This window comes from Ruditapes philippinarum, unplaced genomic scaffold, assembly GCF_026571515.1.
Source record: "Ruditapes philippinarum isolate M1 unplaced genomic scaffold, ASM2657151v2 ctg59_1_1_1_1, whole genome shotgun sequence".
NCBI classification, from domain to species: Eukaryota; Metazoa; Mollusca; class Bivalvia; order Venerida; family Veneridae; genus Ruditapes; species Ruditapes philippinarum.
In genome coordinates, this window is record NW_026861752.1 from 193,657 (window position 1) to 219,965 (window position 26,309).

The window sequence follows — 26,309 nt, forward strand, 5'->3', positions numbered from 1 at the left end:
TTATTTTCTAGGCTGGCATGTGGCTAATCATTATCACTCTATCATTATTTGGTTATTATATAAATATGTTTTTTTGAACTTTACTCTGTCTTCTTGTGAAGATTTTGTGTGAAGTTAATGTATTTTAGTATTTTAATTAATTTTATTATTATCTCTCTCATTTATTTTCAGTCCTTCATCGTCAAAGAGAGCAAAATTATCCAATAAGTCTCAAAAGATGGGATTTAATGCAAATGTCAGTAATGATGAATCAGATGATGATGAAGATGATGACGATGATGATTCCGGTGATTCTGACTCTGGAAATGTGATGGACACTGAACTTTCTCTACAAGATGATGAAGAAATAGCATTGAGACTGTTACAAGGGAAGTAATCCAAGTTTACAACAGAAAAAAAGAAGTTGTGAGAATACTTATGCTGAAACCGTGATACGAACAATAAGGAATATTTTCAACTGTTATATACCACATAGAAGGCAGACAAGTTATACTGGTAGACTAGTTGTTAAATCATGAACCTATCAGAGTTGAGGTCAGACCATGTTTTGTCATATGACACTATATGTAATGGAGTAGACATAGTTGCTGGAGAAGATGACTACTGCTGCAGAATACAGGAATGATATTTTTAGAAGAAAGGGAAGGGTTCAAGTGTGATATATTTTATCTATATACATGTATCCAGTTTGGATGACTGTGTCATGACACTGCTTGTTGGCATTGTGGCAGAAATATTTTAGAGGAGTGCATCTGAGGTCATTCTGCACCATTGAAACTAGAAATGTTATTTTGTGGTAGTATGACTTAAAAGGCCATCATGACTTAAGATTCAACCTAAAGCAGTTGAGCGTTTCATATTGTGGTCTCTAATTTGTGAAATGTTCAAAAGAAAAACAAGACTTTTGAATGATATTTAATAGAAATTACAAAATTTTATTCATGGAAATACACAATTATATGTAAATATATATTCATGATGAATCAACATGAGAACAAGATCTATATTGTTATCAAAATAGATTAATCCTGCTATGTGAAACTGGGCAAGAAACAGTTATTATACATGTATAGAGTTATGACAGATCAGCGTTAAATGTTCGGAGTACATCTTACCCATATAACCACTATAGGGCAAGATCAGCCTAAAGTCTCATCAGGCTGATATTAAAAGACCCTATATTAAAAATGGACAGGTACAAATTAAGAGCTGGGTAAGTCCATCACACAAATTTATCTGGGTCAAGCTTAAATAATATCAGGAAATGATTGTTTTGCTACAAGAAATACGTTTTGTTACAAGAAATATTATGTATACATTCTTGATTATCAAATAAATGGGAAATGGTATACAAAGTTGTTTAGTTTTTTTTTGTGTTTGTGTATCAAACACACAGCTATTATGTGTATGATATCAAGTGAGTATGTTAAATTTATATTTGTGTGTGTTTGTAATAATATTGAAAGGGATAAATAAAAAAAAGAAGACTATCAATTTTTTTACACAGTGATTGGCAGCTTTTCTAACCTGACTTGGAAAAACAAAACAAACAAAAAAACATGCATACGTTAATGCTTCTTTCTTATTTCTGTGGCAAAGAAACAGAAACTGTCCAATTTAAACTTTAAATAGAACAAAAATAGCGAAACTAATTTAACCTATTGGAATAACAAATTGTTATTCTTCAATAAAAGGAACTATTACAAAACATTGACATTAGTAAACATAGTTGCATATGAAAACATCTTATCTTTCCATAATTTGATACAGTGTGTTATTATCATTAAATGATACCTATTTTACATTTGAGGGTTTTGAGAAAATATACACAAAGAACAATGTCTAAAACTAAGTAAATGTGTACAATGAAAATAGAATCAAAACAGAATGTATATGACTAATGATCACATATTTGAATAACATACTTGTGTACATGTATATTCATACTTGAGCTGAACAATTCCTGTTTGGCTATTTGTAAAGCAGTATCTAAAAACAAGCCACTAGCATGATTTTTTTATTAAAATATTGCTGTATTAAACCTTTATTAATCGTAAGGGCTTTAACAGATATTGTTAAAAGACTGTCGCATCAATTAATTAATTATATAGCTAAATGAGTACTACTGACAATCCGTCATTGAATTTCAGGAAAAAGATTTTTGATTTTTCCTTGAATTAAACGCATGCTCATCAAAAAAGTAAATGGTATTTGTACAAAATGTCCTTTTTTGTCCTTTGTATGACTCTGACTGTAAGGCTGGTTTTCCACATTAGATAATGTTTCAGATGAAAATTTAAAACTTACGATTAAACCTTTCAAAAAAATTCCTTTGGATTTAAACAATAGATTTTAGGTTTTATATACAAAATGCTCCACCATAAATTTGTTAAAGGTATTTGCTGTCATAATGACAGTCTTGTTTTTGTTCCTTTTTTATTGATATACAACTTGCTGTACACCTTTACACCATAACTCGGGACAAAAAAATCACCAACAAAATTTAGTGGTGTGACGTCACATGATGATAGTGCAGGCAGTATAGAAGTATTCTAGACATTTTAATATTGTTCCGCCATTTTTTACAGTTCTTTATGTCACCACCATATGACAAACATCACTGACCGGCGGCTTTCGGAACTCGTTCTGGCAGTAAATAGACATAGGGGATGTCGAGGTCAAGGTTCCGTTTATGAATAGACTGTGAAATCTTTTCCATCTCGTCTGAGAACCAATCTAATATTTCACGTACTTCCGTTTCCGTGAAATGGCTGTCTTGATAATCACCAAGATATCTCTGAAATTAAATTATTTACAGATAAATAAACACACACAAAAATATATACTTTTCAATTAAATTTGTTAACCTTATTTACAGGTTTTAGTACCAGACACACGCATGCATTAGTTATTTTTAATATCTGTCTTCAGTGAGATGCCTCAGGTTTATAAATTAGTAGATAAAGCAAGCTCCGAAAGAAAATATGCAGAAACGCTATTGATGCTTAAGTTGTTTGGTTTTAGTTATTTAAAAGGTATAACTTTAGGACACCCCTTTGTTGCGCTTCTTAATAATAATATAATATAATATTAAGATTTGTATATATACATGTGACATGAGAAATTTCAAAATTAAAAACATCTTTTTTCCCCACAGTAAAAACGAAAAGAACACAAGTGCATATATATACAAGTTCATCTGTATAAAAAAATAGACTTTTACGTGAAATAACATCCCTGTTTCATTTTATCTAAGTTGTTGTTATGTTTAACTTAAGGGATGCGCTCAACCCTTTCCTTTTCGTTTTTATCAGACACAAAATGAATTTCAAGTCGGGAAATATAGTACATAAAACAAGTATTATCCATTGATTATAATTATATGATTTACGTCTCGTTATTTTACAAGAAAGCCTACCGATTGTGTCAACATTTGCTCAAAATTCACTTTCATTTGGAATAGTATATATAGTGTTTCACCCAAGTACTAAACGAATGGGCTAAAATTGCAAGATGTAATCATTATTTATGCAAATTTGACCAACCAAGTCGAGGTACTTATATTCTGAAGTGATCCGGCACGTAAAGTTTGATGCGCTTTTTGTTTTTACAACATAAGTGAAATTAGACCAAAGTTCATGTAACATAATAAATTGCTTACCTCGTCGCTCAAAGGTTCACTGAGATAACTTGAAAAAGCAATACACACAGCTTGTATTGACTTGTTAGGTAGACTGTCTATTACATCTTGCATTGTCGTAACCCCTTTCTCACTGGGTGGCATTCGTCTCATGCAACTTGGATAATTTGGACCAAAACTGAAGTAATCCAACTGAGTAAAGTTCAGAGCTGCGTGGTAACAACTGGAATGGAATATTATCATAGTAGTGACCTCAACTAACTCCGGAAGTGACGCAAACTTATCCGGAAGTCCATTTGGTGGCCCCGCCGATTTTCGTAAACCATGTTCTCGGAGATCTGTTAGGAACGCTTGCAATTCCGTGTCGTCTGCTACGTCTTTATCACATTTGTAAAACAGTGATAAGATCTTTGTGACATACTCGGTTAACTTGTTCCAAATAAGCATTGCATCATCCCGGAAATGGTAATTTGGCAGCAACTTTTCATCGTCAACGCCTCGTTCGGCAAAGGCCCTTGGCATGATAAGTTCATTCACAGTGAAATCTTTAAATCTTTTTCTCATTAAATCACATTCATGTCCAGGAATGGCTAATATTTTGCTAAACACAGAATCTTCACCGTTTACTAGAAGGTCACGACCCATTTGACCGGAAGCCACAGTAAACAGGCAGTGCTGAATGAGCAGTTTATATAGCGGGTGGTTTGGTGGAAGTTGGCGGTGCATCGACAATGTTATTGCCTCCATTAAAAAGTGTGTCTGTACTAAATGCGAATAAATGCTTTGATAATGTGAATCTGTCGCTTTAACAAACATTTTTGCAAGCAACCAGTCCAATTCAGAATCATTGGCTGTCCATACAGGATTATTCGGTCCGGGTTCCTGGCTTAGTTGAATTGCAATGGGAACCAAAACTCCCGATTCACGAACATAGAACATAACAATCGGATCGGTTACGTATAACTGGCCATTTCTAGGTATCCCTGCCATGTGAGGGTAATCAACATAATAAATGTGACCAGCCTGAAAAAAAATCACATTATTTATTTATATATAGGAAAACATTTTGAAAATTAGTTATACAACATTTCAATGACTATATTTGCTTCATCAGGCACAGAACATTGTAATTTAAAAGACTCGTCAGCATCTGATTGTCTAGAAGTCATGTACTAATCTATTACCAATATCCTATCAACAGTAATGGTTCAAACCTTATTCGCATCTTAAACCACGTGATCAGACATTTAAAACCCGGAGGATGGCACTCATAGGTAAAACTAAATGATTAAAGTAGCTCTAAAACTTGACAGTTTAAGATAAGGCCTTTACAAGTAGCTCGGCATGCCACATTTGTAAGATTATATTATACTAGTATTACTATAATCTACCTTCATCTCTTCTTCTAACGTCTTTCCCCTGTCCAGTAGACCTCCCACCATATCGTTAGTTACAGGGAATTTTTGTATCGGTTCCTTGCATCGTCTGATCATAACTGGATTGACGCCCGCCAAAAATTCACGCCCAAATTCTTCGTCAGTGCGCCACCTATCGCTCTCTTTAATAGCATTAGACGTTTCAGAGCTAGGAACCACTTCTGACATTGTTTTGAAATCTTCAAATGAGTCGAATGATTGGAAAACAGTAGTGTATTTGTGAAGTTTTAATTTGATCAGGACGTCTGCAAGAATCTTCTTCTTTTCGATTTGCCTCTCTGTGGAATATTTGAGCTCGACCGGAAGTCCGTCGTATGTTTCAATGTCTGAAATTTGGTTCCGAGTGAAATTAGTTTAAATGAATGTATCAACGAAAATAAAACTAAGGATTAATGACATAACAAATTTAAAAAAGATATAGAAAGTTGTCAAACTGTACACTTAAAACAAGGTAGGTCATTGAATGTAATTTGCAGTTGCCAATTCAACATCAAACAGAATAAACTCGTTTAAAACGTATAAAATGTTTGCAAAATGCGAATTTTATAGATACACACCTATACACCCTGGCAAACCATCCTGGCGACACCATGGGTAGATTTTAGACCGTTCATCCAACCATATCTGACGTATATATTTTCTGTCCGAATTTCTCTCCTTTTGCAACAACATTGCTGCAAACAAGATAAACAAATGAAAATTCTTAATCAAGAGCAATTAAGCTGAATATTTACATGAATATTATGAGTCATGTAGTACCCTAACTCTTAATATTGTACTGATGTCAATATAATCCACGACACGGGAAGCTAGCAAGTTAAGTTTGTCATAAGCAGTATGCTTAGGCCACTGAGACAGAGTTGTTATTTTCGCCAACACCGATATGTTATACATGTACATGAATATCGAATGTCGACAGGGACCTTGGATTCTTATACGTGGCGAAGGATTTCAAATAACCTTAATTAAAGTATCGTATTTGTTCATAATCAGGCACATTCTATGCCTGAAATAAAGCATGGAGGGACACGTGCAACAGATCTTTGAAAATTGCTATTTGGTATTAGCAATTTATTACATTTCAACTCGTTGTAGTTTATACTTGTGTTATAAGTCTTGTATATGAACATGAATGCAACGGAAAACTTTTATTATGAATTAAAGAAAACTATATGATGTGCATAACGGAAAACTATAATGACGAATTAGGGAAAACTATATGATGTGTGTAACGGAAAACTATAATGACGAATTAGGGAAAACTATATATGATGTGTGTAACGGAAAACTATAATAATGAATTAGGGAAAACTGTAATGATTTACCTTCTCCAGTAGGTATCGTAATTTTGTCATTTATCCATCGGTAGACTGGCACCTCAAATAGTTTACGTGTTGTCAAATCCATTAAGACAATATTGTTCAGGAACCATTCTCTTTTGAAGGTATACTTTCCTCCAATCAAAAACACTTGTAGAAACTTGACGTCGCCAATCACAGGGACTGTTATATAATATGACTCTTTGCTCCCTCTTTCAAAATCATTATGAAAAAGTTTATCCAGAAGAATCTTCTTTGTTCGACCTTTTGTTCCTGAAAAAACAACAACAACAGATAAATGCAAAGTTTATGACATTTAAATTTGCAAATTTATTGAAATGCAATTCACTGTATGCATACCAATTATTAGAAAAGCTTAATGACATGAGCTGCCCGTACACTCGACTGTTGTCTGTGCTTGATAGTAAGAAAAGGGGCATGGCTCTGTAAAAAGGAAATCAGAGTTATGGGACCTACGGTATGTACATCATTTTACAAATTCACAGGGAACATATGTGTGAAGTTTCAAACCGTTTCCCTAGGTACGTTTAAAGATACCAACTTGCACGCAAAAACTTAATCAAAGTGTGACGACGATGCCGAAATTTGGGTGAGTACAATAGCTCTTCCTATTAATGGAACAGGTGAGCTAAAAAAAAAGTTCAGGGTTGCATTATATCCAAGAGAAGGAACATATACTGTAAATAGCTTGACTGTGTATTGCGGTATATATTAAGCGGAAAATTAATGCAAACTGTTTAATTGTAAAATAATCTAAGAAACTTATTTACCGTATAAAGCTATATAGACACCGGCATCTGTCCCTGAAAAGAGATGGTTTCCTGTTTCAACATGAACAAGAAAGGTTGTTTCCTTGTGACCTGTTGGTAATTCACCCTCTTTGTGTTTCTTTCTCGTACTTGAGGTTAGAACTTTTTCCTGAATGTGAACCAGACTACCAAAATTATCTTTTCCTTCCGGTGTAACCATTTCGATGTGTGCTGGAAAACTGCAGAAGTCATATTTGGCCCTCTCTGTTGAAACTTTAGGCACAGAATATGACAAGATAATATCAGCTAGATCATGCCACGGGAAGTCTGTCTCCTCCCACTCAGTTGACGGATCAAACACTGATTCTACATTTTCGTTTTCGTCTCGGATCTGAACTTGCAGTTTCATAGAAAGGTTTTCTTTTGCAATGTCCCGCAGTCTCTGTTGAAGGTATGTGTCCATGGGTAGCTCAATGTCTGGTCTCTGTATTATCCTACACGAACGAGATAACATGACTGAGTTTGAGATATTTTATGCAGCATTCTAGATGTTTTGATGTAAAAATGTTTTGAGCATGCACATCGTTTAAACACTGCGTACATATACATGTATCTCCATTCAAAAATTTCCGAAGAAAAAAAATCTCATTAATTTTTTGAAATTTGCACATAGAATATAATTAACCCTTTATTAAGACTGTACCTTAAGGTACTGTATCTCTCACAAAATTAATGATCTGTTTTTTGAAATTGATGTTACTGAGTACAAGCTATAAACAAATCTGTTGCAGTTGATTTAATGGAATTATTCAAATATTTTTTTTTCAATTTGAAAACTTTTAAAATACTTTATGCCCATGCAAATTGTATGTGTTATTAAATCCTTTCTATATTTGGACTGTCTGAAATTACCAAGCTTCTTCCTGTTCCTGTTTTGACAGACGACTACCAACATCATTCTTGCCATGTAGACGGAATCTGACAAGCTTGTTGCCATTTTCTGTTTTCACGGTAAACGTTGCGTAGTTGTGGTAATCTAGCTCCGTCCTACATTTCGGATACCTTCTGATCCCATCCGCCAACGCATAGTAACTTAAAAGAATTAGAGCAGTTGATAACATCTGTTTTACAAAATAAACTGTTTTGATAGAAGTTAACATTGCCTGAGGAAGAAAAAAGACTTGAATTACATAAAAAAAAACACATTAAAGAATTGCGTTTGAAAGAAAATATGATTAAAGGCAGGTGTTTATATCAAATATATATACATGTATACAAAAATATTGTAGAACTTTGCACATAACAGATGACTTTTGTTATATTTGAAAAAAGTACTTAATTGGAGTGTTTGATTACATTAATTCTGTGAGGCAGACACACGATAATGTCTAAAACTTAATAAAAACGTAAAAGAAACTTTTTTCGTATTTCAGCGATCCACTGCTTTGTTTGCTATAAACCTAAAGAGCATTTAGGCTTAAGACTCGAAATTCGACACATTTGACGTGTCTTTATTGAAACGTTTCTTTATTTAAAAAGTAATGAATTCTTTCTACCCATACCACGTTCAAAAGGAAACAGTATATGAGCCACGTCACGACAAAACCAACATAATGTGTTTGCGACCAGCATGGATCCAGACCAGCCTGCGCATCTGCGCACTCTGATCAGGATCCATGCTGTTCGCTTTCAAACCCTATAACAAGTAGAGAAACCGATAGCGAACAGCATGGATCCTGATCAGACTGCGCGGATAAAATTGAATATAAAAAATAACATAGTCAAATATAAAGACAGGGGACAGATAGCCGAAAACATCCAAGGAACTCACGGTACACATTCCGTATAGTACTACATTAATACTGGTATACGGTATATAGCCTGGGTCACCGAGGATGATGCATAAAACTCAAGCCCCCCCAGCTTTGAGATACATGTGTTATTAGTTGTTATAATGCATGTAGATAATCAGTTAAATTAAGATATTGATTCAATTAAATATAAGTGTTTTGTGAATAAAGTGAAAAGTTAGTTTTGTCTGATGCCCGATGTACTGATAGCCTTGCATGATTTCGAAACAGAAAGCAATTACTAAATGTATAAAGAGAGCATTTCCTTCGCAATGACAATAATATTTAATAATAATAATAAACTTCATACATAATTAATTAAAACCGGAATGCACTTGAAAAGAACTAAAGTTACAGTTGTCAAATATTCCGCGTTTCAGTTATGGCCCATTTCCCATAAAGATCTAAACAGTGAATTTAGTATTTTACTCTTTGGGTTAAATATATTTATTTTTATCAAGTTACAATGTTACACAACATACAGATGTATTAAATGCAATATCATGATAAAGTGAATTCAACTGAAAGCTAAAATCTTTTTTTAAATTCTCACCACTTCTAGCTAGACATCGGTACAGATTGTATACTCTTTTATATAAAATAACGTACTTGTTTGGCATACGGAGAGCCCAGTCTCGAGTACAATCCTCATCCCCGTCCAGTGCTGTCAGGAAGTCCTGAAGGGACGCTGTGCTGTGGTAACATGATACCCTACCAGTTGAAAATGCTAGGTCTAATGGGCCTTCACTCTCTGATTCACCGAACTGTGAAAAAAATAAGAAAAATAAAACCGCATACATTAAACAATAATGGAGTTTAGTGCTGAGACATCGCCTGGTTCAATTTTTGAAGAACAATTTTTTATTTATTTATTTTCATACGACATGCAGCTGCTATTTAGTATAGCAATGAATATATTGTGTGTTGGATGTCAATATACAAGCTTATATTATTGTTTGATTATAGTATTGCTTCCTTTAATACAATTCTTTTGATGTCACAATCCCCTCTAATTAACAATGAACAGTTCCAAATTCAAAACAGGACACGTTTATTGTATAAATTTAGGTAGATAAGGGTTAATAACGCAAGATATGATACAAGTACTTAGTCAATAATGTTTTATTATTAAAGTAGACATAAAACTATTTGATGACAACACGTCATAGTACACTTATTTAAACATTATTGACCATTCCGATATTAAATCAGATTAGTGAAAGTTTGATTCACCCATGATAACCTAGGAAAAACAAATATTCTTTTTCTTTTTACCATTTACAGTAACATTATGCCAATCCATAGGTACTTAGTGAGTAAACAGGTGAAAGTCAAAATAAGTTTACATTTTGCCATATTTCCTTTCAATTTTATAACTTACTTGCAGGCATGAACGATAAATAAGTCACGTGGCACAAGGAAATGTTTGTAACAAATCATCAAACTTTACAATAATGACAGCCAATCTTTTGAAACATATAGTCAATTCAGCTTAAGTTGACAATGAAAAAAATATGAACATTATGTGACTTATGTCACTTTTTTATAGCTTACATAGTAATCGAATTGCTGTATAATAGCTTGACCTCTAAATGTAGTATGTTACCTCAGGTTACTTTGCTTTTAAATGTCATTGCACTCAGGTATAAGCAATGTCAACAAAGTTACTGCTTAAAACCGTTTATGAATAAAAAATAATTCCGACGTTTTGCAACAAATCTTTACTTCAATACTTAAGTCTTTTTTGTTATTCTACTACAGATCAATATTTATTGGATTAACGTTATAAAACAGATTCGACAAAATAACCACACGTAAAAGCACAAACATTATTTTAAAAACAGTGGGAATGTCACAAAACAAGGTTTTCAATAATGACCAATAACCATACAAGAACGTTTTGGTCTTGTTGAAAAAACGACATCACACCGATGTTCCATGTGATATAAAGGATAAATCTATATGTAGAAATAAAAGTAATAAATATGTGTTTGGTTTTTTTTCAATTTCAGCAGGTAATTTGAAGAAAAAATAGTTTTGATTAAGCAGTTACAGTGATTGGCAAGAAAACATGCATATGAAATAAAGAAACTGCCGTATTTCTAGCTTTCTTTTCTTTAGGGAAGCTTTACGCCGAGTTACTTTTGGCTTTAACAGAAATACAATTAGTGCAGTTGCGTATAGCCTGCATTTGATATTTAGCTCTACGGTAACCACTGATTTACTATATGATTGCACACATATTTAGGTACATATCCTGTACTTATAATGGCTTTCTCTCGTGTGAGAAATAGATTAAAGATACTATAGTCAGATATGAGGTAAATCCATTATTTGTACTATATCTTCTATAATTAAAACAGGACAAAATCACCTGGGGCACATTTGACATTGATGCAAGATAACTCCTAAATATTGACATGTTAAACGGGTCAGATGTTGTCGCCATATTATTCGCATGACTTGATACTCAAATTTGCATATGTAAATTTTGATATTAAATGTAGGTAATAACTCGCGATGGTAAATTGGTAATTACTTGTTTACAGCGTATGTATTTTACATAAATTGTTTCATTCTCTATGTTACTTTCCAATAAGGAAATATAATGCTCTTATTGCACTTGTAGACTAAATTGCTCTTAACAAGATAGAGCAAATGTTTAGTGAGGCTTTTAAACGTTTCAATTGAAACTCTTATCAGAAATTGTTGGACAAGTTAAAGCTAAAATAAGACATTCCAGCATAGCTACATATATATGTGTTCATATAGTTTTATTTAATGACTGTGTAAATAATACAGTTAATCTTAATTGCAAAGCAAGCAGACAGATCCGTTGAGTCAGAAAAATCTACAATTACATAACAAAAAGGCATTAAATCCATAACAGTACTAAACTGATGAAATGCCGAAAATCATAGCTATACAAATTATATATATTTTTTTTTTGTTTGTGTGTCAAGGAACACTACTGCCCTTTGATAGAAAAACATTGAAAGATCATAAAAACTCTATTTTCTTCCACATAATTTAGCTAAGACTTCAGGCGTCATTGATTCAGCTTTCTCACAAAAGTTATCTCGGCATGCATATAGAGGCTCGAACCCCTGACCTTATACATTTATTATATGTCTATGTCATAACATTAGGTATGTATATGTATTTACACTTTTTACTGTAATTGCACTTTATTAAATTAACCATGCCTAATGTATTTAACCCCATACTTTAATTTAGTTGATTTATCTAAGATTGTGTTAGTTGGATCACTTGTACAGGCTACTGGTATATATTTTTGTAAAGATATACAAAATGTCCTGCTGCGTTATATAAGTTTATAGGTTGCTCTCCCGGGGATTGTAAGGAATAAGGGTTGAAGGTAGAAATTTGCTGGTAAGCTATTATACAAAATTAGTGAATGATTGATCCCAGCGTATCAGTAAATAGAAATTCGAGAATTTGTTATGCATGATCATAATAATAATAAAACATACTGTTCACAGAGAGTAACTGTTGCTTTTAAATATTCAAGAAATAAATATTAGTTTTGCTTTTAAAATGTGATAATGTTCACGGGTGTACGAGTATATGTGTATATAAACAGTTTTCTATAATCATAAACTTGAACTGGATAGTTCATAAATGTCATCCTAGGCTATGCATTTAGTCATGAAATATATCCCCTTGTCAGTAATGATTATCGGAAATACCTATTTATATATTAGCGGATGCATAAAATTTTCCATTCATTTGTATGTCACTTTGAACTATTCATGCCGAACACTCTAACTATTAAAGCGTAATAACAATATATTATCAAAAAACGACTATTTTTTTTGTGAAATGTGTCGCCATCACATAACGACACAAATGAAATAAATAAAATATCGTATCTTCTTTCCGTCAGTGTTCGGACCAGGACATCGAATACAGTATTTAACATAATTATACACATTATCAAAGATTAACTCTCTCTTTTTGTTTACAACTAAAACCACGTGGAACTACTTTCAATTCGTATTACGTCCGAGGTTATTATGAATAATAGCCGAGGTGTGCCGGTTGGTAAATGATGTAAAGAATTCGTGTTGGCATGATAAAATTGTATATACTTTTACTGAAAATAAATATGACATTTGACATCTGTTGAAAAGAGATGCCAGTTCTTTATTAACATATTTTAAATATATTCTCGAAATGGTATTTAATTGTATATAATAGAAGAAATGGTATCATTGATAGATAAAGGACGTAAAGCTCATTTTACGCACTTCACAAAAGGATTTACACAATACTAAGATACTGTGATATCTTACTCTGATTCAAACTTGTAAAGAAATTTATACAAGAGAAAAATATATTCAAACTCTCAACATTTCAAGGATCTTTTTGAAAATGGTCGACTGTTGATAAATTTGAGGGAAAATAAAAATGAATTTATAAATAAATGCTGACATTATGATGTATACATGCAGAGACTGATATGCTGTAAGAAACAATGCAATTATGATAATATGCAAATATTGTGCATTTAGACAATCCATTATGTAAATTGAAACATTTAAAGGCACATAAAGCCTACAAAATGTTAGAATTATGTTTCTGTAGAAAGGACAATCATGGGTTTTATAAGGTTGAGATACAAGATTTAGAACATATGGGGTGCATATAACGTAAGAGAAAAAGCGCTGATTGTGAAATGATTTTAAAAGGTATCAAAATGTAAACAAAATAGTATTTTGACTTTCATATAGAATACTAAATAACTGTACTGTTTGCCGAAAGATAAAAGAAAAAGATGGTTTAATATTTTTGGCAATAGTATCTATTTAGAAACTGTTACAGGATATTAAAAATGAAGAAAAAAAAACAACAACAAAAATTTGAATTTCAAATAGCAAACAATAGTAAGGATAGTGATAAAAATGGGGTTACAGTACCTTAAGGAATGCGCACCGGAAGTCATCAGAAGCGTCATCTCCTCGTGACAGATTGAAAAATCTCACTCGTATCTGATTCACCTTCCCCGGTCTGAAAAATTCCAAAGGTCCCTGTAGCGGAGATTTTGCATCAATAACAGCATAACCTTGGACCTCCTCGCCCCAAAGATCGTTCGCACTTCCTGTTAATTGCCATTTCATCTTATACCACTGCACCGACGCTTTCCTAATCGTGTCCGCAGTGAAACTTTGTGAACGCAGTAGTTGCTAGAACGGTAAAGAAAATACAAAGATGATAAATGATGTAAAGGGAAACATTTTATACAGCTGATAACAACCGTGAAATATTTATGACATAGCTTTACAAACTTAAAATACCATAATACCTATGATTATGTTATCAGTATTTTTCAGTTTATTTGACAGTAAATGCACTGACCTTATAAATGATGCGTTAAAAGCAGCATTCGACGAAGTTTACTGTATATAGATTGCGAAATTAAAACAATGGCTTCAACTCATATCCAATATAAAGATATACAAACCGGTTTTCCAGGTTCTGTCCCATCTTTCCTCTTCAGTGATCTGTATATTTGAAAACCACAGTTTTTCCATCCGTCTTCCATCTTTACCTGGAATATCACATATATAACTCTACGTTATACAACAAAGACAGGTGTATTATTGTACGTAGTTCCTAGAAAGTTATGGAACTTGTCTTGCATTAAATTATTCAGAACACGTCTACACTTCACGGGACATTGTCATACGTATTCTCATCGTTCATTAAATTTTCAGGGAGTCATTCCGTACTTTCATGTGCGATATTTGTGAGTCAATGACAAATATAGTAGTAACATACACGATCCTGATCAAATACGGACTACAAACTTCCTTATAGCTCCAGAACTGAACCATCAAGAGTTCGTGATCTTGTCTGACTGCATGTTCGAGCATATAAGTACATAATATGTTAATATATTACAATATAACTGCAACTAATACAATATTTATGTAGAACATAAAGCCACAGTGATACCGTAACTGTAGCCGATCTTGCATAGAAGATCAATTAAAAAAAGCAGGCGGCATATATTAAAGTGAATGAGATATGTTGTGCCTTATATTATCAATACCCTTATATACTATTCAGTTGTAACGACGGTCCCTGCATCCAGGGGCATAGATAGGACTTTGACCTCCGTATTGCAGGGGCAAACAGAAGGTAAAACCGGCATATTTCCCTGCTATACCCCCTTTCCCTAGGACAAGTGGGTCGTGGTAACAACTGATCAGTGCATAAAGTGTTTAAATACCCTGGTTGAGATATTTGCTTCTATTAGAGTGAATATTGTCATATACATTTGATGTTCATTCTTTTACATAACGTATATACTTTTGAAATGATTCACTAACACAACATACATCAGTTTGACGGCAACATTGTCATATCATGCCTTAGCAATTATGAACCCCAGCGAGACTTTAAATTGAAACAGTGTCACAGATATTGACTTTATTTGGTTGAGTGCGACCTCCTATCATTTGATCATTTTACTTTACTGTAAAGTTTTAATGTGTTGTAATTTGCTAAAAACTAAATAGATGATTTTTGTAAACGTGCAAAATATTTTCTTTAATACAAAATAGTGTACACACGGAAAGATCCAAACTACTAATGAACTCTACATAACGAGAGCGCCAACGTTGCCATTTTCTTTTTCTCATTTATTTTGAAAGCGTCGACATGACAAGATATTTTACTTCTGTATGCCCTTCGTTAAAACATTGAAAATTTATTATATCAACAATGTCACCTATAGAATTAATTGGTTTAAGGAAATACGTTTATTTTGGACTTCACAATAGGAACAGAATTTAATTTCATCGCTTCCCATGCTAATCTTTTTTAGTATTTTCTTGTATTTGAACTTTTTACATTATTTCAAGTATGGTCATAAGGTTGTAACATTTATGCAAATGAAATGTTCTTGTTGGTGTATAAAGCGGAAATTAACGAAATATACCGAACTTTAACGAGGTTATGATAGATGTATTTCCCGTCAGCTACCTTATCAATTAATAATGTAAATATAATAATCAATGCATGAAGTTTAAATATGATGGTAAAATGATGTAAATGTTTGTGAGATAATTAACACACGTACACGAGATTTAATAGGACTAGCTTATTGAATTTGATTAAGTTCTGTTCCCTTAAGATAATTATATGGCAATGACATTAACACAGAAAGTATTGAAATATTTATGAAAACCGGAGTACGATCATTGTACCTTATCATGTTAATTATCATGATCGTGTACGATATTGGCTTTATCCACAATATATGCACTACAACATCTAAATTATTTCTCATTTATATTGATGGTTCAAAGCAAATAGGGGAAGCAGGAAGTGTTGGCTGTATTTCGATTTAAATTTATATCATTATCTGTCTTTTAAAAAGTGCGGACCACCGACATACCATAAATTATGTTAATGTAATGGCATGTAAATAAACAGTCATGTAGAAATACCTTTAAATCTGATAACGTATACCTTTTATGATCCACTATGTACATAAACAGCAATACGTTATTATAACGATAGAAAATATGGGCCCTTGATCTTTTGTTCATAGAGATTTGTTTAAATTGATTTATCCGAGAACAGACAATAATCTTCAGGAAAAGAGCGGCAGTTAAAAAGGCTGCAGTCTCCATCACAGCCTTACTGAATACTTAATAAAACATTTCTAGATAAATCATGCCAAGTTTGATCAAATGTTTTCCCACTCTTTTTGCACTCTCTAAGTGCTATTATCACACCATATTATCGTATTATTGTGCTATTTCATCCCTCGTTTATTGGTGCAAATTACAAAAATAGTCCCCGCCCTGTAAGCATGTGCATTACTAAGAGAAAAAGGTCATATCAAATTTGTCATGTTTATATTCTAATTGTACGTTTTTGATACAATGATCATTTACACTTACCATTATATAATTTAGTATTTTCACGTACAAATTACAAATAGGAGCCTGCTTTTCGTACGTTTTCTTTTCAATTATCGTTTAGTTTATGTGCTTATTTTGTTTTCTTTTTTTCCTTTCTGTGGGCGGGTTCAAGTTACGGATTTTTAGCTCATTGCAGCAGAGGAAACCTCAAGTGGACCCTTCTTGCATTAAATCCTGCCCAGACCGGATACCTGGATAGAACCAACAACTTTTACAGTATTCTAGAATGCGCATTTTCTGCATGGCCTCAAGTCTTTGAGTGAGCTTTTATACAAGTCAAATACCACAAAACATATTAGGTTGCTGGTATCAATGTCGTGTTTAAAGTACAATGTAGATGCAAAAAAATGACTTTGCTATAGGAAAACCGAAGCAACAAAAGCGATAAATATCTCCCTCAAGCTACATATAGATATACAACGATAACCTGTAGATATCGATATTGATTATACACGTCATTAATTCAAAACATTACACAGACGTTGGATAATTTTATCTTACAAAAAGTCTGTCCTTTCATAAAGCAAGTATGTGATATATATTGGGAGAGGACATTATTAATACGATTAATTACTTCATCTGGCTAACATAAATTTGAAATAACAGACCTTTTACCGCACTATTTATCAGATCATCTTTCCAACCATTTCTGTAACAGGGCTTTAATGCAAATATATTTTAATACAGTGCCAATATCAGTGGAAACTGGGGCGAAAACGGAACAGCCGGTTGGTTAAGAAGCACGACTGATATATTACGTAATAGGTACCAGGGAAATACTGTATAATTACTTAATTTATCAAACGTGTACATTATAAAGTAACTAAGAAATTTTATTTAAACATTTACTGATATTCAATGTGACAATTTTATAATAATATAATTGTGAAGTAAATGACCTTCAAAATGAATGTTAAAAACTTAATACATGTATAACTGCAGGCAAACCTTTGCTAAACAGACCACGTCAAAATAAACAGAACAGAACAGAACAGAACATATATTTTATTTTGAATTAAGCATATACAGCTCATCTTCATATACAACAAATATATACATGCATGAATATGAAAAATGGTAAACGCATATCAATAAATGAAATAAACTAGTGAGAGTGTAATACAACACATGTAATATTTACAATCCTTATATAACTTTAAACAATACAACAAGGTGGTCTTATATAGCATTATCCGGCATTCAATGAATCAAATCTCAATTTAAAAGCTTTATTACAATATATAGCTAATTTTGTTAACACTGACTTCCTTTCTGAATTCAGCAATTCTAAAAATTTAAACATACTAGGGTTTCTTGTAAAATAGTTGGATATATACTGTTTTCTAAGAGAATCATACAAAGTACAAATCAATACAAAGTGATATTCATCTTCGATGTCATTATTGTTGCAAATAGTACATTTCCGGTCATTTCTATCAATATTATTGTGTCTACCTGTTTCTATTAATAAATTGTGAGATGATAATCTAAGTTTAGCTAATATATTTCTTAATTTCATAGAGTCAACAATATCCAGGTATTTAGACCTGCTAAAATCGGTTTTGATATGTTTATACAAATACAAAGAAGAACAAATATGTACACTAGAATGCCAATTTGTGATATAAATATCTTTTAAACGACCATGTAGGACTGGTATTAATATATTTAGCTTAACTGATTCTGGATACATCCACACATCATTAAATCCAGCACTTTGCAAAAGTGTTTTTACTTTAGACAACCAATTTACAGTATTAGACTTTGACTCTATCTCCAATCTCTGACAATTAACAATATAATTTAATATACAATTGCTTGTTTTATTTTGGTATAATTTTATAAAATATTTAACAATTCTTACATGACGTGAAATATATAATGGAAATCGGCCTACTTCTGCAAACAGTGAAAGAGTATTTGTTGACATTTTCACATTAAGCAACCATTTACAGAACTTCCTATGTACAATTTCCAAATTTTCCGATGGTAGGCTACCCCATACCTCGCAACTATAATTTAGAATTGGTAGAACATATGCATCAAACAAGTTGAACATAATATCAATGGGAACTTGCTTATCTCGTGTTACATTAAATAATGAGCTCATAGCCCGTAGTGCTTTGCCTTTTAGTGTGTTGGTCGCTGGTATGAACGAACTTCCGCTAGACAAAACAATACCTAGGTAATTAAACGTTTTTACAATTTCTATATTTAACCCCCCCCCATATATCCACTTATAACTTTTATTTAAAACTCCGCCCTTTCTAAAAACAACAATCTTAGTCTTATCTACGTTAACAGTAAGATGCCATTTGTTACAATATTTTTCTAAACTATTTAAGGAATTTTGTAAACCTTGAGCAGATTCAGAACAGATAACGGCGTCATCTGCAAATAATAGCAAATAAATCGATATTTGATCTAATGTTATACCATCATCTAAATTTTCTTGTAATAAATTTTCTAAATCATTCAAAAAGAGACTGAACATTATTGGTGAAGTTATCTCACCTTGAAAGAGACCCATTTCACTACTGAAAAATTCAGACAACGTATTTACATGTTTTACACACAATTTAACATCTTCATACATTGAATATATTACAGAAAACAATTTGCCATCAATACCACATTTTATCAGTTTATACCATAGGCAGTTCCTGTCAATTAGATCATATGCTTTTTTAAAGTCAATAAAACAGCAAAATAGTTTCTTCTTATCATTTATAAACCTTTCGATCAAAGAATGTAATATAAAAATAGCATCTACAGTGCTATAATCTGCTTTAAACCCAAACTGGGCATCCGTAATTTTGTCATTTTCTACAGACCATTTCTTCAGCCTGTTATTTATAATCACTGTGAAAAATTTAGCAAAACAACTTGTTATCGTAATTCCCCTATAATTACTCGGGTCTGTTGAATCACCCTTTTTATGTAAAGGAATAATAATACCGGATGACCAACATTTTGGGAAAGATCTACTATCAAGAATATAATTAAAAAGCAATTGTAAAGGATTCACAATATCATTTATACATGATGTAAAGTACTCGTATAAGATGTTATCAGCAGAACAAGCTTTATTACTACCTAAGCTTTTTGATGCTAGAATAATCTCTTCCACAGATATCGGTTTATCAAGTTCTTCAAATGTAGCATTGTTGCCTTCTGATTCTAAGAAAGTTTTTACAAAGTCATCGCAATCATTATTAGTTTCACGTTTATCATGATTTGTAGAAAGATTTTTAAAATGTTCATAAAAAGAGTCAACTGTTATTTCTTCACCCCGATTTCCTGGCGATTTCTGTTTAAAAGTCTTCCAGAATTCACGTGGTGATTTATGTTTTATTGTATTTAGAGATTGGGCAAATGTTTTATTATAATTATTTTTACATTTACGACAATAATATTTATAGTCCTTTTTCTTGGTATAAACGTTCATTCTTTTCTCATCATTTGGGTTGATATTATATTCATACATTGCCTTCTTAAACAATTCATGTTTTTCTTTGCACACTTCGTTATACCACTTTTGCCTGTTTACGTCTGTACCAGTAAAATACACAGTTTTACTTTTTGTGCAGCGTTCAAAGTATTTCTTCCCATTTAAATGTAGAAAATCTGTGAATTTATTTACTAGTATATCGGGTACTTCTCCATTAGAAACATCATTTAACAAACTGTTTTCTAAATCAATAATGCCGTGTCTAACGTCATTTACAAAAGCATCTTTATATTCATTATTCCACTTGTAATACGTATGTTTTTTGGAAGATGTACTTGATAGCTCAGTATTAATACCGAATGAGAACGAGATTGGCGCATGATTTGAAAAGGTATTGAAATCTGTAACATTAAAACTGACAATGTCCTTAAAATTACCCTCTTCCGTCAAAACATAGTCGACTAGACTTTCTCCGTTGTGTGTCATACACGTCCGCTTACCGATACCGTTATCGTTATGTAGTCTTCCGTTAACAATACGTATATTGGTTGATTTACATAAATCAATTAACAATTCTCCAAATCTATTCGCTGTTACGTCACACGTTGCGCGCGGGAGCGCCGAGTCAATATCAAATGTATCATCGTTTCCTATTATTCGATCGTTATCAATATAATCATGTTTTTTACCAACCCTAGAGTTAAGGTCGCCCGAAACAAATACTTTTCCTAATGTGCTATATCTATTTATATCATTTTCAATTTTTCTAAAAATATCAACGTCATACGTATTGTGAATAGGAGAATTTTCTGGCGCTATATAGGTTACTGCAAGATATATGTCTTTTTCTATTTGAAAAAATGTTTTATCCAGTTTTAGCCAAATTAAGCAATCAATGTCATTTTGAACAACTTTAACCCCCTTACGGCAATTATCCTTTATATAAACTATAAGTCCCCCGCTAGATCTTCGTGCCCTCCTATGCTGAAAGCGTCTGTATGAATGGATCGGATTACTGTATCCGTTAAGGTCAATTTTCGACTTTTTGTTAGTCCAGGTTTCCGACAAGCATATAATATCAAAGTCTTTCAATACAGCTAAAAACTCGGACGAAGATCGTTTTGCCTCGCTAAATCCTTCAACATTCCATGACACACAATTCAGAACACTCTCACGTGTAACCTATTTCGTACCGTTACCGTTGTATAATTGCTTATTGATGTACAGCTTGTCAACCTTCAAAAATGCCTCATCACCGTTTTCCCGTGCTTTTTTCATGATTGGGATTAACTGTTTTCTAGTCTCTATGATTTCACGGGGAAATTGTTCGCTGATCCCGAACGGTGTGCCGTTTAATTGTTTTGATGATTTTCTGACCTTCTCCCTGTCTGGAAAATATGCAAACTTTGCAACTATAGGTCTTATTTTCTGGTGGCTATATTTCCCTATTCTATGAGCTCTATGAAGTTTAATGTTCGATTTTGCGTCATTGATTTTCAGCTTATCTTCTAGGAAGGATAATATCTTGTCCTCACAGTTTTCATCTTTCTCTTCACAAAGGTTATAGAATATCAAATTATCTCTCATACTTCTACATTTTAGGTCTATAATTTCAGCTTTCAAGTCATCTTCTGAGCTTTTTTGTTCACTCTTTTTCATAGACTGTATCATTTTTTCGAGCTCATCCTGCCTTTTGTTTATACTGTCTAATAAACTGCTGTCAAAGGCTCGGCTGTTTTCAATGTCCTGGATTTTGGATTCTATTACATTTATCTGCTTGCTCATAGTGTCTGACTTTACCGTTAACGAGTTCACACTAGACTGAATAGTTTCTAAATGGCTGAGTTTCTTGTCCATCGAATCTAATCTTTGTATAATAATGGACATCATATCACTTTGTGTATTCACGTTTCGAGGTGAAGTTTCTGGTGAGAATAATGGTGACGCTGAATTCATTGCCATATATTGATTATTACAGCTTTGATATGGTAGTTGGGGTGGTAAACAAAAGTTATGACTTGCCTGGTATTGACTACCGGTCATATTTGGTGTACCCATTTGAATTCCTCCGCCATTTTGTTCCATTGTGTTTGAACGTTTTGTCACAGATTGCACGTTACCCGGTGATTCTTTCGTCTTTTTACGTTTTCTGGGCATTTGAAACTTTGAATACAGTTACAATACTTCCATGCATACACTATTTTAACAATAATCCGTCTGATTTAGAGATTTAATCCATTTTTTCTCAATTTTTACCAAGAGCTTTTCAAAATTTGCTACCATTTTTCACGCATGCGCACAACTCAATAATAAAGATAACGCATATTTAATAAAATAAAACCGTGTAACCTAAGTTACCTCATTTTTTTCAATGTGAAAAATACTTGTTAGCGTGTTTATAAAAATGACTATTGACAAAATGGGTATTTAATTTCATTTTTTTTGAAAAGACGTTAGTAATCAAATACACAAGATGTGCATCGGTAAATAAAACGATACGTAGTATATTTGTATGATAGAGAAAAAACTAATGGTATATTTTGAGGAAAAAATGGAAATCCTTTGAGAGTTACGAAAAAGAAAGTTGATTAGGCAGCATGGCCAGAAGCCTGATCAAAAGTGCAATAAGAACCGGCCTAAGCAGTAAATCCGAATGACCATAAAATACACATCAACGCGGATATCATATTAGAAACCTCATGATAGAGTGTGTTTCCTTCTTATAAACAATGGTTTTAAAAACAAGGTCGCCTGTATTTGTATAAAAACAAGTTTTATATGTTTGTAACCTTATACAAGTGCATCTTTACATTGCACAAACATGTCATAAATTTTATGGTTACGATACATACAAACACCTAATTAGGAGGTGTGTTTGTTTTGCTTTCTTCTGCTATTGAAATTTTTGCGACCAACCGCAGTTACATAAAAAGAAGCAATACAGTTTGTCTACACTGAATGTACATACTAGAAAGTATCTTTTGAAGTAAATATATAAAATATTGTAACAATAACATTGAATTTTCTTAATGTATCAAAATTATGTAATAGAAAGAGCATTGAAACATGAGGCTATCTGGTTTGTACGAGGGGGCATAGCCCTCAAGTTTAAATCAGATTGCCGAGTGTTTTGATGTTCTTTCTCTTTTGTATCATAGGCAAAAATAAAAACACGTTCACTGTTGTCAAAATGTGAAACTCCAGAAAAAAATATCAAATGAACGAGCATCTGAATATGATATTTCTATTTCTATCCTTTTCTCTGTCGTTACAATAAGTAAACCCCAGTTTTAAGTAGATTATAGATAAAATGTTTGCTTTGTAAAAAAAACAAGATCCATCTTTATGCTCTTTTGATCACTAGAATTGTCGTGGTTAACCGCTTATGAACATACTGCATCCGGTGTTACACTCGGTGAAACATACTAAAACGAACAAATATTCTCTCCGTTTTGACTTACTAAAATCCAGTTATTTGAACAGTATACTTTAATAACTAACATCGTCTATCATATCAAGTATATCAATATTAATAATTGCGGAAAACAACAATGAATTACCTGCCTGTTTCGCTTCAAGTTATTATATGCGCATAAATAATAATCCACATTCACTTAATGTCTAGTCAACATTTTCACAAATCCTTCCCTATAAGTTGTACAGTTAGATAAGAGCTTAATTTTTTACACAGAATAAACAACTGAGCACATCAAAAAAAGAAAATCTTAATATGCTCGTAGGCGTTAGTACGCAAAATGTAAACATCGAATGACCTTTAATCTCAAGCGAGTGACAAGTATATACATACACATACTTTAAAACTATTTCAGTCGTCTGGAGAAAGGCGATTAAAGTAAATTTCTCGTGTCAACCTTTCTGCAAGACTACACACCACCATAATTACGATTGCGACTTCAATATCTAATTTATTTTATAGGTACTTTAGCTTTTTGATATAATGAAAACCCGAGCATTGAATATCGATATTCGAATTACAAGATTTATTTATTACACTTCGTCATAGCTATTTATTAACTGAATTTTAAAATCGTCTGACTTGGCAATATAATTGGTCTGAAGAAAGGTTTTCACTTCTTCGTTATATGTAAACCGTTTCAAAAGAAATATAGTATGGACATGTGTATCAAGAGCGGACATTAAGAGTATGAAACAAAAATAACTTTGCCATACACATAATGAAATCAGAATTTGGTTCAATTTAAACTCTCCCAGTTACTTAGTAAAATGAACTTATAAAATTAGGACTTACAAAAAAATACTACTACTACTGCTGCTACTGCTGCTGCTGCTGCTGCTGCTGCTGTTACTGCTACTGCTACAGGTACTGGTACTGGTACTGGTACTGGCACTGCTACTGTGGCTGCTACAGCTACTGCTGCAGTCACTGCCACTTCAACTACATACTACTGCTGCTACTGCTGCTACTACTACTACTACTACTACTACTACTACTACTAGTACTACTACTACTACCACCACCACCACCACCACCACAAAAATGCAAAACTAATTAGTCGGAATAGCATGCAGATCAAATGTATACATACATTGTTTTCAATTTGAAAGTACATCGGTTTGTTTTGTACGTATTTTACTAAGTTATTAACATTTGACTATAATCAGCACAATCTTTGAAATTTTGTTACAAACCAAATAATTAGACCGTTATTATGTAATTTCATTTAGACATACGCAAAGGGCTAATAAACTTAATATAGCGTATATAAATACAAGTATACTGTGTAGTTTCATACATGTGTAATACTATATACTACATAATTACAGCAAAGGCAAAATTAATAACCGAATCGTGTACATGTATAGCCCGAAGTGTATGACATACAAGGTCTATTAACCCAAATACAAATGTTTGCGTAGTCTTTCAACATTTACCTCCCTTTGATCTATCCTCGTTTCTTAAAATCCTTGTCGCTCATAAAATTCTTGTCGCTTCATAAAATCCTTGTGTGTTGAATAATGTGTTTTTTTGATGCAACAATCGCAAATAAAAATGTATCTTTTAAGTTTAAATGTAAAATATGTGTTTTGTTACGGGACCAATTAGAGTAAAATCATTTGTTTTTACTCATTCAAACAGTTTTCATTTAATTTAAACATTATCAATGATGCAGCCAATTTTCTTTGATTTATATAAATGTAGCGTTTAGACACAAACATGTTGAAATGTATAGAGGGAAGTGAACTATCTGAAATATTTAGATAACTACTATAATATGAATAGAGGGAAAAGTAGAAATATATTAATACGTATTTCATAAAGTTGCTAGTGGCCAACAATTTAACATCAGTCGTAATGCCATGATTCCTTCAATATTTTTCCATAAAATATATGTTCTGAATGAAATTATTACCTATTGTATTGCACATAAGATCACAAATTTGGCACATGAAAAAAACCCTCATCTCATATAGTGTGTCCCTTTATCATATATATGTGATGTAGATAGTTATGATAGTAAAATAAAGAAAGGAGAGAGATGGCCTAGTGGAAATCATTGGTTCGAGCCCAACTATGATAACAACTTTTTGCTTCTGCATATTTTACCAGTGGTTAAACACAGGAGACAATTTAGAGAATAGTTCAATAAGCTCATAACTTTCCTCCAATTGAACTTTTACAATTATTTGAGCCGCGTCACGACAAAACCAACATAGTGGGTTTGCGACCAGCATTGATCCAGACCAGCCTGCGCATCCGCGCAGTCTGATCAGGATCCATGCTGTTCGCTATCAGTTTCTCTACTTGCTATAGGGTTTGTAAGCGAACAGCATGGATCCTGATCAGACTGCGCGGATGCGCAGGCTGGTCTGGATCCATGCTGGTCGCAAACCTATTATGTTGG

General features: G+C 32.8%; 2 protein-coding genes across 4 annotated transcripts in view; one reads left to right on the forward strand and one right to left on the reverse strand.

Annotated features, from left to right (window-relative positions):
* The window catches only part of LOC132716692 (probable ATP-dependent RNA helicase DDX10), a 29,384-nt gene extending 27,921 nt beyond the window's left edge, over nt 1–1,463 (forward strand). The window contains exon 18 of the mRNA XM_060700015.1: nt 172–1,463. Coding sequence (XP_060555998.1) covers nt 172–376 — 205 coding nt within the window. The 3' untranslated portion in view covers nt 377–1,463. The remainder of the gene's footprint in view (nt 1–171) is intronic.
* Nucleotides 910–24,262, reverse strand: LOC132716691 (polyunsaturated fatty acid 5-lipoxygenase-like). Of its 3 annotated transcripts, none has more exons than XM_060700014.1 (11): nt 24,239–24,262; nt 14,501–14,587; nt 13,956–14,222; nt 9,625–9,779; nt 8,078–8,257; nt 7,187–7,659; nt 6,402–6,668; nt 5,634–5,750; nt 5,032–5,402; nt 3,662–4,663; nt 910–2,797 (listed from the first exon to the last, which is right to left on the reverse strand). In XM_060700014.1, the coding sequence occupies exons 2-11, from the start codon at nt 14,579–14,581 to the stop codon at nt 2,618–2,620; spliced, it is 3,093 nt and encodes a 1,030-aa protein (XP_060555997.1). In that variant the 5' UTR covers nt 14,582–14,587; nt 24,239–24,262; the 3' UTR covers nt 910–2,617. The 3 variants fall into 3 exon arrangements, with proteins under 3 accessions (XP_060555997.1, XP_060555996.1, XP_060555995.1); XM_060700013.1 differs by lacking the exon at nt 24,239–24,262 and adding an exon at nt 23,989–24,227; XM_060700012.1 differs by lacking the exon at nt 24,239–24,262 and adding an exon at nt 23,985–24,227.
* Between the last annotated feature and the right edge of the window lie 2,047 nt (nt 24,263–26,309).